This window comes from Nomascus leucogenys, chromosome 3, assembly GCF_006542625.1.
Source record: "Nomascus leucogenys isolate Asia chromosome 3, Asia_NLE_v1, whole genome shotgun sequence".
NCBI lineage: Eukaryota > Metazoa > Chordata > Mammalia > Primates > Hylobatidae > Nomascus > Nomascus leucogenys.
Genome location: NC_044383.1, coordinates 87198477 through 87212104, shown reverse-complemented (window position 1 = coordinate 87212104; position 13628 = coordinate 87198477). Strand labels below are relative to the sequence as shown.

Below are 13628 nucleotides of genomic sequence, written 5' to 3'. Positions count from 1 at the left end.
TGTCCCATTTGTGTAAAATATTTGAGAGCATATATATATTTTGTTTGTTCATTTTTAAAGGGATATATATAGTAAGCAATGGTTATGTTTTAGGGGAGAAGAACAAGCTAGTGGAGTGGAGATGGGAGAGTCTCTGTGATTTGAATGCTTTACAAACTCATGCATTTTCTAATTTAAGAAATAATGAACAAAATTGCTTTCAAGAGGTTGAGTTTTAATGCTGAACTTTTGGATTTTATCTGAAGGAACTATAAGTAATTGCCTCATGAGGTTGCTATTGCATTTATTCTGAAAGTATTGTTCTCTTAGTTTGTTTATTGTTGCTGTAGCAGAATACCTTAGACAGGGTAGTTTATAAAGAAAAGGTATTTATTTGGCTCACAATTCTGGTGGCTGGAAAGTTCAAAATTGGGCATCGGCATCTGATGAGGGCCTCAGGCTGCTTGAGCGAACTGGCGGAAAGCAAAAGGGGAGCCAGTGCAGGGGTTTGTTGGTGGGTAGGTTCCAGGATCTTTTTGACTGCCAGTTCTTCTGGGAACTAATAGAGTGAAAATCCACTCACCCCCAAAGGAGGGCATTAATTTATTCATAAGGGATCTGACGCCATGACCCAAACACCACCCACGAGGCCCCACCTACCAATATTGCCACATTGGGGAACAAATTTCACTGAACAAGATGGTCACTGAGTGAACATACTGTGTCATTCAGTCTCCAGAATAGTGTTCTATAGAAGAAACCGCTCTTAAAGTTTGATGCCAGAATAACACTTTTATTGAGGTTCTGTTTTGTCTCTATTTGAAGCTATGTGCCAGTTTTTCTTTCTCAATATAGTGTCAAAAGCTTAGAGCAAGGTTTTATATATAATCACATATTATGTATACTTTGGTCATATTTGCTTTTCTCCTTTATCACTTTACTAAACCTTATTTTTAGTGTATGTGAACTTCTGTTAAGCCACTTCAAAACCAATAGCAAATAATTGTTCCTTAATCTTTTTTCTAATGTTGTTAGTTTTCCAATGTTGTTAAATTGTAGGAAATGGAAGGGAAATGGAGGGGAAAATACAGAAAATGTATAATTTCACTTGGCTCTACACTACACTACTGGTGCTATATTAGTAATGTGGACCTTGAGGTATAGGTTGTGGCAGTGGCAGCTACTCGAATTGGGACAGCTGTACCACATAGATGACCATTGCATTTCATAACATTGTGTGAGAGAGAGTTTGGACCACATTTCTCCTCTGTTTTGCTATATTTTCTCAAAGTATAACTTGTAGTTATCTTTGTATTCTAACCAGAGACACACATCTAATGACATTGAATGAGTGAGTTAGTCACAGATTTCTGTCAGGAAGCTTTTGGATAAACATAAATTGTGGTTAAGTTTATAGATGTACCCATGTTCTTTGTTCTTTTTCCAATTAAAAGAGAAATGATTTAAATAATTGAAATGGGTAAACAATAAGGAACTACAAAAACATCTATTTCTTAATTAACGGTCTTTTTCAGGAGGCTTTATCTTATTGTAATTTGTTGATAAGGTTTTAGATTCCCCCTTTCCTCTGTCTGCCTTTCCCAAAGTACACCCCAAACAAACTTTTGACTACTTATTCTTGAATAAATGTAATCTCTCTTTTTTTTTTTTTTTTTTTTTTTTTGAGACAGAGTCTTGCTGTCGCCCAGGCTGGAGTGCAGTGGCGCGATCTCGGCTCACTGCAGGCTCTGCCCCGCCATTCTCCTGCCTCAGTCTCCCGAGTAGCTGGGACTACAGGCTCCTGCCACCTCGCCCGGCTAATTTTTTTTTTTTTTTTTGTATTTTTAGTAGAGACGGGGTTTCACTGTGTTAGCCAGGATGGTCTCGATCTCCTGACCTCGTGATCCACCTGCCTCTGCCTCCCAAAGTGCTGGGATTACAAGCGTGAGCCACCGTGCCCGGCCAAATGTAATCTCTTAATATTGACTGACTGGAATTAGTTTGAAGAGATAAAATTTTTATTATTTTGAGTCTTTTTGTGGAGAACTGCAGAATACATTTATTGAGTTCATCACATTTAAGATGTAGTAGTGTGGTATTGCAATACGACTTCTTTTTTTTTTTGAGACGGAGTCTCGCTTTGTTGCCCAGGCTGGAGTGCAATGGTGTGATCTCCACTCACTGCAACCCCCGCCTCCCGGGTTCAAGTGATTCTCCTGCCTCAGCCTCCCAAGTAGTTGGGATTACAGGCGCCTACCACCATGCCTGGCTAATTTTTGTATTTTTAGTAGAGACAGGGTTTGCCATGTTGGTCAGGCTGTTCTTGAACTCCTGGCCTCCGGTTATCTGCCCGCCTTGGCCTCCCAAAGTGCTGGGATTACAGGCATGAGCCACCACACCTGACCTGCAGTATGACATTTTAAAGTGTTTCTTTTTAGTAAAAGATTGATCCTCAAACTGGGTTTTACAAATGTAGCAGGTAAGAGGTAGTGACTGTCAAATGTTCAAAGTTGTGTTTTGTTTTGGTTTGGTTTGGTTTTGCTTTCAAAGAGCACACAAACCAGTCCGATTTGAAAAACACAACTTTACAATAAATGAAGGAAACCTGTTCTCTATGAATATCACAATTGTAACGATTAGGTCTCACCACAGGACAAGTTGCTACCACAAATTAGTCACATGTGAACAACAAACTGTCTTTATGAACATAAAGAGGCAATCTAAGTTGTAGCAGACGCCTGCTCTACGAGATGTTAATAGAGTGAAATCCTGGAGTATTACAGATAAGCAGTTAGAGTGATGAACAAGGGCTTTATGGTTTGTATAAACAGAAATATGAACAATTTTGTATTTTTCTCAATTATATGTAATTAAGGTTTCAGGGTAACAAAGTATTGTGTCCCTTTTTTTACAAGCTTATGCTAATGAGGCTAGACTTCAGTATGTATATTCTGAGATTGATGAAAAATGTCTTAACAAAAAGAACTGCAAAGAGAATGAACTGCAAAAAGAATTGTGTTTCAGATGTAAACACACATAGTCTAGAAAGTATTCTTTTACATGTTCAGTTTTGAATAGGAGAACTTCTCTCCCCAATTCCCAGCATTTCCTGCTCTGTTCCTTCAAAAGCTTTAGAGTTTCTTCTTGAATTATACTTTGTTTTTTTGTAAATGTCAATTTGAAATTTTAGCTAAAATAGTATCATTTATTTTTCCTAATATGAAAATACCGAGATATATTTCAGGTGACACTCTTTGTGCTTTAGCTTTATTATATTATACTTTTCAACAAACAATATGCTGTGAGAATACTTTTGTACTTGAATACATTTTTATTTTGTAATTGAAAGCCACCATCCTTGACATAAATATAACTCGATATTTGAGACTATGCTTTATGTGTGTGAGTGTGCATTCGTGCATGTGAATTGATGGGAGAGAAGGGAACATAAAAAATGTTGAAGAGGAAGTGGCTGGAACTAACTGATTTGTTGTAGAGTCCCAAGGGGCAGGTATAATCTGCAAGCTGTCAGATTCCATTATGGGGACTGTTGCCATCAATCAGAACTGACATTTGTATATCAGAGGTTAGTATAACTAATTATATGTATGTTTATGGAATGTAAACCATGTGACATTTTAGATTTAATCTTTAAATTAAAACATTCATATAATTTATAAGCTTATCAGTTGACTGAGTATGTGATTATGTATTTTAGAAAGGAAGACAGTATTTCTTAAATCTTGCAAGCTGTTGCCTGGTCTACACCTATAGTGTTAGAATGTGATTTGTAACAATTCCAGGCTATTTTCACCACAGAAGATGTACTAGGCAAGCATTCTTGAAGGTTGCTCTTTAGCTTAGTTAATAGATTCCTAACATTTTTCAACTAAATGTACTATATTTTATCAATTGTAAGATACATTTTGAAAATATCCTTGGTAGTGGCGTTCGTTTTGTTTTGTTTTGCTTTGTTTTGTTTTGTTTTGTTTTGTTGTTTTGTTTTGTTTTCAGAGATGGAGTCTTGCCCTGTCTCCCAGGCTGGAGTGCAGTGGCATGATCACAGCTCAGCGCAGCCTGGAACTCCTGGGCTCAAGCAGTCCTCCCACTTCAGCCCCCTGTAAGACTACAGGCATGTGCAACCACATCCAGTTAATTTTTTTTTCTAGAGGCAAGGTCTCACCATACTGCACAGGCTGTTGTCAAACTCCTGACCTCAAGTCATCTTCCCACTTTGGCCTCCCAAAGTGCTGGGATTACAGATGTGAGCCACTGCACACAGCCCAGTGGTATTTTTTCACCTTCTTAGTGACAATAAAATATGGTATAGCTGGAATCAATGGTTCCTGAGATTTGATGATATATAATATACTGTTGAATTTTAGTGGCTATGTTTTGATATTTTATCATTCTGGTTTTAAAAAAGTCACGTATGTAATTACACAGTTTGCTCCTAGTTTTCTACAGTCTAAGTACTAAAAATTTCAAAATCAATTTTAAATGTTATAAAGAGAAGAAAGTATACTTTTATCTTTAAGATTTGTGTATTCCTTTTGATTCAAAATTTTAAATCTACTTTTTAGCCATGTGCTTCAAAGAAACAAACTGTTCCAATAGTCAAAATGATAAATTATTTAAAATTCAATATGATATCAATATGACTTGCATAACTTCACATTAGATATAACAAGATGAGTTAAACATGCAGCAGGCTACTTTTATGCATCACATACATTTTTGTGTCTTAAGCCAGATATGTATTCTCAATAGTAAAAAAAAAAAAAAAAAAAAAACCTTAGGATTCCATTTTATGTATAATGAAACAATTAAAATTGGAAGGTTTTAGGGATTGAGGTGCATCATTGCCTAGCTAGTTCTTCACTAAAGAAAAATTGAAGCATAGCTTCCAATACACATTTGCTTTGTCAGATCTTTGTTCAAGATCTTCTTCTGGAAGTTTGTTCAAGAAGTTGAAACTTTTCCATAAAATGCCTTCTCTGTTCACACACACATTCTCTCTGCCTTCTTTCTCTGTTCACACACATATTCTCTCTCCCTCCTTATCTCTTTCTCTTCCTCTTAATTTCTCTAGTCCTCCCCCTCTCTTATTTACCCCCTCACACTAGCTCCTTCATTCTAAAATAATGGCTATTTTGATTTTGATTTACTTTTTGCTCTTGTTGTTAAAGTACCAGTCTTTCAGTGAGATTGTTCAGACATCCATAGTTGTATTAACAGCCTTCACTGATTTGTCTTAGTCATAAATATATCATGGGCAAACTTCGTCAAAAGTTTCAGTATATACAGAAAACTATGTATATACTGTGTCTAGTGCTTTCTCTTCACTACCTTCTTGTTGACTTTATCCAATGTGAAAATGAGGTTGAATTGGCATGACTTTTTCTGATGTATTCAGGCTATCACCAAGTGCGCTTTCTTCCCTAAATGCTAACATATGCCCCCATAAGCATGGAATATGAGATTAATCATAGGCCATCCCCAGCTATGGATGCTTTCGTTTTTTGTAAGAGACTCCTTGGCAAAGGAGAGAGTGGGAAAGGAGAAGGTAAAAAGTAATTATATTTAATATTATGAATTTTTTTCCATGCTGTTGCACATAGTTTAGTAGTTTACTTATTTTTATTGTATAGTATATATTTTATCCCACTGTATAAATATATTACTTTTTATTTATCCATGTTATTGTTGATGGACATTTGGTTTGTTTTTGATTTTGGAGTATTATAAATTATACAGCAATAAAAATTCTTATACACGTCTTTGGGTACACATATATGTGTGTTTCTGTTGAGTATATAGTATATTAGGAAATGGAATTGCTGGGTCACAACGCATGCATATTTCAGCTTTCCTAGATGTTACCAAGCAGTTTTTCAAAGTGGTTATATAAGTTTATATTCCACCATTGCTTTAGGAGAGTTCTAGTTGCTCCACATCCTCTGTAAACATATCCTCTGGTATTTTCTATCATTCATTCTAACTTTTATGGTAGCTGTATAGTGATGTCACTTCTCTCTGTCTGTCTGTCTCTCACTCTCTCTCTCTCTCTATCATTCACCCCTTTTTTGTGTTTTTTTATTAAATATGAAAAAATAAATATTCATTATTTTCAATTAATTTTTTGGCTCATGTGTTAACTGAATATTAAGCACTATAGCATAGTTATATACTATAGTTACATTTTTACGTGCACCTTAATGTTTATTCCCAAGCTCACATATTGCATTTGTTATGTCTGCTTAGACAATTTGATTGTTACTTTTGACACATAGAGAATAATGTTATATTTGCAGATGTTTATCTTTAGGGAAGAAAAATTTATTTTTAGACTTTCTTTGACTTACAGTCAAATAGAAGAGATACACTGTGTTTTGGCAAATGTGTAAGCCACACTCTTAAGAAGGTATAGAAAATTTTTTTCTTAGAATGATCCCTACTGCCACTTTTCTGTCTGGCCCCCCTCCCCCTCCAAACTACTATTTTGATTTATTTCTCTTCATCCTGGCTCAGTTCTTTGTGAAGCCACATTAATAACATTAATCATTTTTAATCTTTGTCTCTAATAACTATTTGTAGAGCAAGAATATGAATAAAATATATTTAGACCCTTTTTGTTGTTGTTGTTGTTACAAACCCAGAACAGAAAGTTCAGATCCATAGCCCCATAGCTCTGAGATCTAACACTGAGCTGGTCATCTGCCTGTAATTGCTGCCTGGCTGATACAGTAAAAGTTCCTTCTTGAATCTTTGCATTTTCTGTTTCTCAAGGAGCATTAGATTAGTTCAATCTAGTAATTTGTGGGGGAAAAAAGAACCAAATGTAAAATGCACAAACTCATTCCTCTCGGAGGCTTTATTACACGAGAGATTTTATGATCTCTCTCATAATTCTTTAGTTCAAAATTTAAAAAATTCCTTTTGGGACAAGTCTGTGAATATGCAGATTTGGGCGTGACGTTCTTCATTCAGTGAAGCACTACCCTCTGGTGTGTTTGATATAGGGCTTGTTGTAGTATTCAATTAGTAGATTATGCAAATAATCATTAAAAGTTCAGATTAAAATTTTTACTGTGTTTTTCTCTTCTCTTCCCCTCCTCAAGGAGGAATACACTTTACCTAGGATAAAGAATAATGGAGTAGTCATTAAACAATTGTAGAAAACTAAATAGTGTAATTTTACTATATACAGCCGTAAGGAAAGTTTTTAATAATGACGTTTAAGATGAATTGGTTCTGGCAAGTCTTAGGTCCTTTGGTTTTGCTGTCAAATTAATGAGCATTTAAAAATTAAATACACCAAATGTTTGGCATAATCGTGGTTTATAAGCATCTCAACTATGCCATTTTCCCAGTGGACAGCCTAAAGTTGGAACAGTTTAGAATACTGATTTTTATACTGCCAAGGGATTTAAGTACATGTACTGAGAGAAATTTAAGTTGACAGTAAAAATATTGACAGTTAACCCAGGCCCTAATGCAAGAGCAGATGGAAATGTCTTGCATGAGTTCCAATTCATTAAGCAAATGTGACACTTTATTTTCTAGCCATTTTAGTTCAGGGAACTGAAGTAGTAAAATAGTATTATAAATGAAGCCACTTCTTACTGTGCTGAAATTAAAGCATAGAAAACAAAATACTAGAAAGGATTTTAAGATTTGGTGGTACAGGTTGAGCATCTCTGATTTGAAAATCTGAAATCCAAAATGCTTCAGAATCTAGAACTTTCTGAGTGCTGACATGATGCTCCAAGAAAATACTCATTGGAGCATTTGGATTTTGGATTTTCAAATTAGGGATGCTTTCTGATATCTGAAAATTTTGATTTTATAATTTGTTACCACATTTTTTCTCTGCAAATTAATAAGAAAGGGCTGGCATACTATTGTAAGTTGGTGGTGAGGTAGATGGCCACGTTTGTATTTATTATTGTTATTTAATAATCTACTTTGTACCTCTCCTAATATTTACTAATAACAAGCTAGTTTTATTTTATATTTTAATGTGCCATTAATTTAAAGTTTAGGAGAATTATGGTATCTTTTTGTTTTACAACATATGGGCATATTTTTCAATGAAAAGCATTGTTAGTAAGTGATCTCTGGGTATATTTATGATACTATATCTCAGGTTATTTTTAATCTGTCATTATCCAAAGTAGATTATCAGTAGAGTGAATTGTTGATTTTTCTTTCTTTCCTTTTAATGCTTTCATCATTTTTTCGTCCCTTTTCAAATAAAGACCATTATCAGTATATGCTACTTTAGAAAATAGTGTTCTTACTGTTTTTTTTTTTACATTGTAAGATACTTTTTAAAAAAAGTTTGTATTTTGTACACCTTGCCCTACAATTCACTGGCAAATTACCTTCAGTGAGCTTAAACTGCCTAGTATCACAGCTTAAAAAGAGTTCTTCTTGAAATGACTATTGTCTATAGTAAATTAGATATAATTCTAGGCTATTCTAAACACTTTTTCTTTGATTTATATAGAGGTGGCCAAAATATTTCTTTCTGAGTATCACAGTTCAATGTTAAATAACCTATGTAACTTTTCCCCTTTTAAAATGTGTCTTATCTTATAGATGCTTGTGACCACACCGGAAAAATGGGATGTAGTCACAAGAAAGAGTGTTGGGGATGTAGCTCTTTCCCAGATTGTAAAGCTCCTTATTCTTGATGAAGTTCATTTGCTACATGAAGATAGAGGACCAGTATTAGAAAGCATAGTTGCCCGTACTTTACGGCAGGTAAGAGGAAGTTATTTATAAGCTTATTTTGAAGGGATAAATATGTTTTTCAACGTAAAATGCAGCATTTTCACTGTAGACCTGTGTTACAAAGCTAAATCTAATATTGACATAATCTTCATATTTTTAAAAGGGGGAATGTACCTGTTGTCCCTAGTTTTAGACCTCACTAGCTATTCATAAATAGCCCAAACCAAAATTGGTAAATTCCTAATACCAAGAGTCTTAAGATATTTTCTGTTAACCATTCTTTTCACTAAATGAAAGGACAGGATGTTTTAGAATATTCATGAGTTTTTAACTGATGTTTTCTGATAGATTGTACGTATATAGAAAATAGATGAACACTTATTTTTTGACCTAATCAAGAACTCTAGTTTCTTGACTCCTCATTTATTGTCTTTTATTCATATTCTCTTGCCTTTATTTTCTTCTGAAATAGCTAAGATTCCATGATTAATTACTCATCTTCTTAATAACTTTAACTTACTTATACCCTGAGCACCTGACAAAATTACAACAGTGAATCAATTGAGCCATGTCTGTACTTCCAGCCAGATTGCCGATTACTAGTGGGAAAGACTGCTAGAGATGCTGACTAGCATCAGTAGACCTTCATAGACTGTGATTTAGAGTAGACATTCCTAGACTACATTCATATGGATCCTTGGGATTACCCTGTAACTTCTAAGCAGCTTTTCTTCTGTGTCCCTAATGTGACCCTTTTCAAACTTCACCAGTTTCCTTTTTCACTCTTCATCACCCTGTCATGCCTTATTCTTATACAATAGTATTTTGTACTGAAATGGAAATAGAGTCCCTCGTGCTTGAACTCTCTCAATTTCCATTCCTTTTCCCTCCTCTCCCTAACCAGGAAGATGCCCAGCCCTTCCCACCACAAGCATACCCTTCATTCCACCCCTTACTCGTTTCTCAGAGGTCCTTTCTCCCCTTGCCTTAGACCCCATTTCTTTCACTCTGTAAGTTACCCCTTTTCTTTCTCCTATGTCTTTAAGTTCTCTCTCAGTGGGCACTGTCTTTTTGACTTAAAAGGATTGCAAAGTCCCTTCTGTCTTTACCAAAAAATTTCCTTAAACCTATCCCTCACCACCACCTAGTGTCTGGAAATATTAATCTCAATTCAATTTCCCTTTTGACTAAACCACTGCAGTCTGGTCATTGCTCAAACATAAGTAATAAGATGTTTTTACCAAGATCACCAGTTACCAGTTCTCAAACCTATTTTTTTTTTTAACTTTTGATTCTACTCATTTTTGATGCTTAATACTACTCATTGTTTCCTCAGTCTTGGAGCTCTTTGCTCTTTGACTCTGTGATGCCACCCTGTCCTGGTTACTTTCACTTGTGGTTTTTTTTTTTTTTTTTTTTGTAGCTACTCTTTCTCAGCCTTCCTTGCTTCTTCCCTGTTCTCAATCTGGAAATGTTTATTGTTTATGTTCTCTAAGACTCTTGTCACTTGCCATCTTCTCTCTTTATTCTAAATATTTACTCTGGGGAAAAACACTTCTATGCCCATCTTACCTAAATTATGTATATATAATATGTATATGATGTGTATGCATGTGTGTATGTGTATATATATATATTATATATATGTGTGTGTGTGTGTGTGTGTGTATATATATATATATAAAATTCCCTACTGACTTCTGGCCATATCCAAACCCAGTTGTATATTTCTACTCTAATATCCCATAGATATCTTTTGCCCATAAACATGTCAGAACTCTTGTCATCTTCCCTATATACCTAGATATGGTATCATAATCTACTTGATTCCGAAGCCAAAACCCTGGGAGTCATAGTCAGGTTTTCCCTCTTCCTTAATACTTTCTTCCATCCCAATATCTAATTAGATATCAATTCTTTATATTTTTTTCTAAATACCTCTGATTCAGATTCAAGTGTGGAAATGTAAAGAAGTAGGTACAATAAGTGACATAATGTATTTTTTAAAAGTTCGAAAGTGTTTGTTTTTCATGTTCTGAATTCACCATAAAATTCTAGATGGATTAATGATTTAATTGTTTCAAACAAAGCTCTCAGTGCAATGAAGAAAACATAGGAGAGTTTTTTTTTAAAAAATAATCTTGTTATTCTATGCAATATGCAAGCTCAAGAAGTTATAAATGAAACCTGTGTCACATTTGGATGCATAAATATTTTAAAATTCTGATCAGTAAGACACACCCCTAAAATTTTAAATGTGAGACCAAGTAAATTATTTGCAACATGTAAAACAACTTTTTAATATTATTTATATTTAATAGGTTTCTATAAATAAGAAAAATAATCTTAACTGGAAGGAACATTTTACAGTAGAAAAAAATTATTGAGAAATATCTAAAAGATGCTTTAAAAGAATATGAATCAGTATGAGACATTTCTGTTCTATCACATTAACAAAAATAAAAACGAAATGGAATTTGAAAGCATCCAGCAAAATCAATGCTGTGTTTTCACTTCTATATATCAAACTGTGGAAATAATAGCACAAATTTATAAAGATGTAGCAATACCAGTATTCATCGAAGCTCTTTTTTTAATACAAAATATTTTAGTAATACCTTGACTATTCAACAATAGAAGAAATTGTTTAATGAATTATAGTATATTTATGCAATGAAATGCTGCTTTGCAGCCTTTAAAAAAAGTGAGAATGAACTGTGTGCTCTTCTTTATATTCGGGGAGCTATACCACAACAATCTATACATTCCACATTTATTTATGTGAACTAGGCTTAAAAGATGTTATATTATTCACTGAAAAAGCAAGCTGTTCTGTATGTATAGCACAATCCCGTTTGCGTAAGAAAAACATGTGCAGTATATTTATGTTTTTATTCATTCATTCATTCATTCATTCAGTTAATGAACATTTATTAAGCACCTAAACATGTACCAGCTACATAGTTCTAAGTGCTACAGATATACTGATAAACAAAACAAAGTTCTTGCTTACACTTAGATCTTAGGCTGGTGTAGAATTGGGTGCATATACATGAAAAGATATGCAACAAATTGAAGAGTGGTTTCTTTTCTTTCTTTTTCAATTTCAACTATTATTTTAGACACAGGGGTACATGTGCAAGTTTGTTACATGGGTATATTGCATGATGCTGAAGTTTGGATGTCATTCTTCATAGAATTAGAAAAAACTATTCTAAAATTAATATGGAACCAAAAAAAGAGCCCAAATAGCCAAAGCGTTCCTAAGCAAAAAGTACAATAAAAGAGACATCGCACTACCCACCTTCAAACTATACTATAAAGCTACAGTAACCAAAACAGCATGGTACTGGTACAAAAACAGACACATAGACCAAATGAGACAGAAGAGAAAACTCAGAAATAAAGCCACATACCTACAACCATCTGATCTTCAACAAGGCTGACAAAAATAAGCAATGGGGAAAGGACTCCCTATTCAATAAATAATGCTGAGGTAACTGGTTAGCCATATGCAGAAGAATGTAAATGGACCTTTACCTTTCACTGTATACAAAAATTAACTCAAGATGGATTAAAGATTTAAATGTAAGACCTCAAACTGTAAAAATCCTACAAGAAAATCTAGGAAACACCATTCTTGACATTGGCCTTGGCAAAGAATTTTTAGCTAAGTCCCCAAAAGCAACTGTAACAAAACCAAAAGTTGACAGGTGGGACCTAATTAAACTAAAAAGTGGGAGATAGCAACTGCAACAAAAACAAAATTTGACAAGTAGAACCTAATTAAAAAGTGGTTTCTTCAGTAGAAATGAAATTGTAGAAATATTTGGAACTTGTTTACTTTTTACCACATAAATTAAAAATATGTGTATATGCACACACATATGGAAAACACACAGGTTTGAAATTTTCAAAGGTGATTTATAAAACCAGGTTTTAGCTAAAATCCAATTTAAGAGCAATTTTTAAAATGCCAGGTAGTCAGACACAGATGAAGTATGGCGAAGTCGAAACTACCATCTCTATTCTCCAGGTCCATTCTTCCTACAAGGCATGTGCTCTGGCCCACATGTTATACATGAGGTCTCATAAAAGAAGCATGCAGGGCATGATTTACACAAAGGAGAGCTATTTTGATTATGAAATGTTTTGATTTTATGCCCTGATACTTAACTTAGTGATGTTTTTCAAGGAGCCATACTATAACAATCCATACACCACACTTATTTGCAGCGAGCCACCTACAGAGACCATGTCCATCCAGTAAAGATAAGGACTTTCTTCAACTATAGAACATTAGAGGCCAAGTAAATATCATTAGTATATTTTCCAAGAGGTCTGTCATTCATAATTACAAGGGATTTTACTGTTATAGTACATCTTTCTTTCCTGAGCATCCCCAGGATAAAAAGAAAACAGATTGTAGTCTTAGTGCTAATCCTTTCTGTATGTATGTACAAAGACACATAGATATATCATTACATATGATATATTTGAGCAGGCATTATAACCTTAGAAAGTTTACAAATAATTTTGTAAATTGTTTATAAATGTATAATTTTTTATTTAAAATATAAATTAATTGTAAATAGTATAGTTTCTATATAAAATCTATAAATGTTATAAACTATATCAAACTATATTATAGGTTTATTATGTATTATATGCAATATATTATTATATAAATATATAGTATATCAATATATGTGTATATCATATATTATATATGTATAATAATTTCATCTTCACATTGTCATCTGTATATTGTAATCAAATTCTAATTATATAGTTTTGTGCCACTTTGCCCATATACCTTTGCTGACTTGCTGTTTGTTATCTTAAGAAAAATAGTCAAATTGTTTAGCTGGACATTAAAGACTATTAATATTAAAGCGCTGTCTGTCTAA

The 13628-nt window shown here is 33.8% G+C and overlaps 1 protein-coding gene across 1 annotated transcript in view; it reads left to right on the top strand.

Moving 5' to 3' along the window:
• ASCC3 (activating signal cointegrator 1 complex subunit 3) overlaps nt 1-13628 on the top strand; it is a 393050-nt gene that overhangs the window by 146301 nt on the left and 233121 nt on the right. The window contains exon 11 of the mRNA XM_030809499.1: nt 8584-8748. Coding sequence (XP_030665359.1) covers nt 8584-8748 — 165 coding nt within the window. The remainder of the gene's footprint in view (nt 1-8583; nt 8749-13628) is intronic.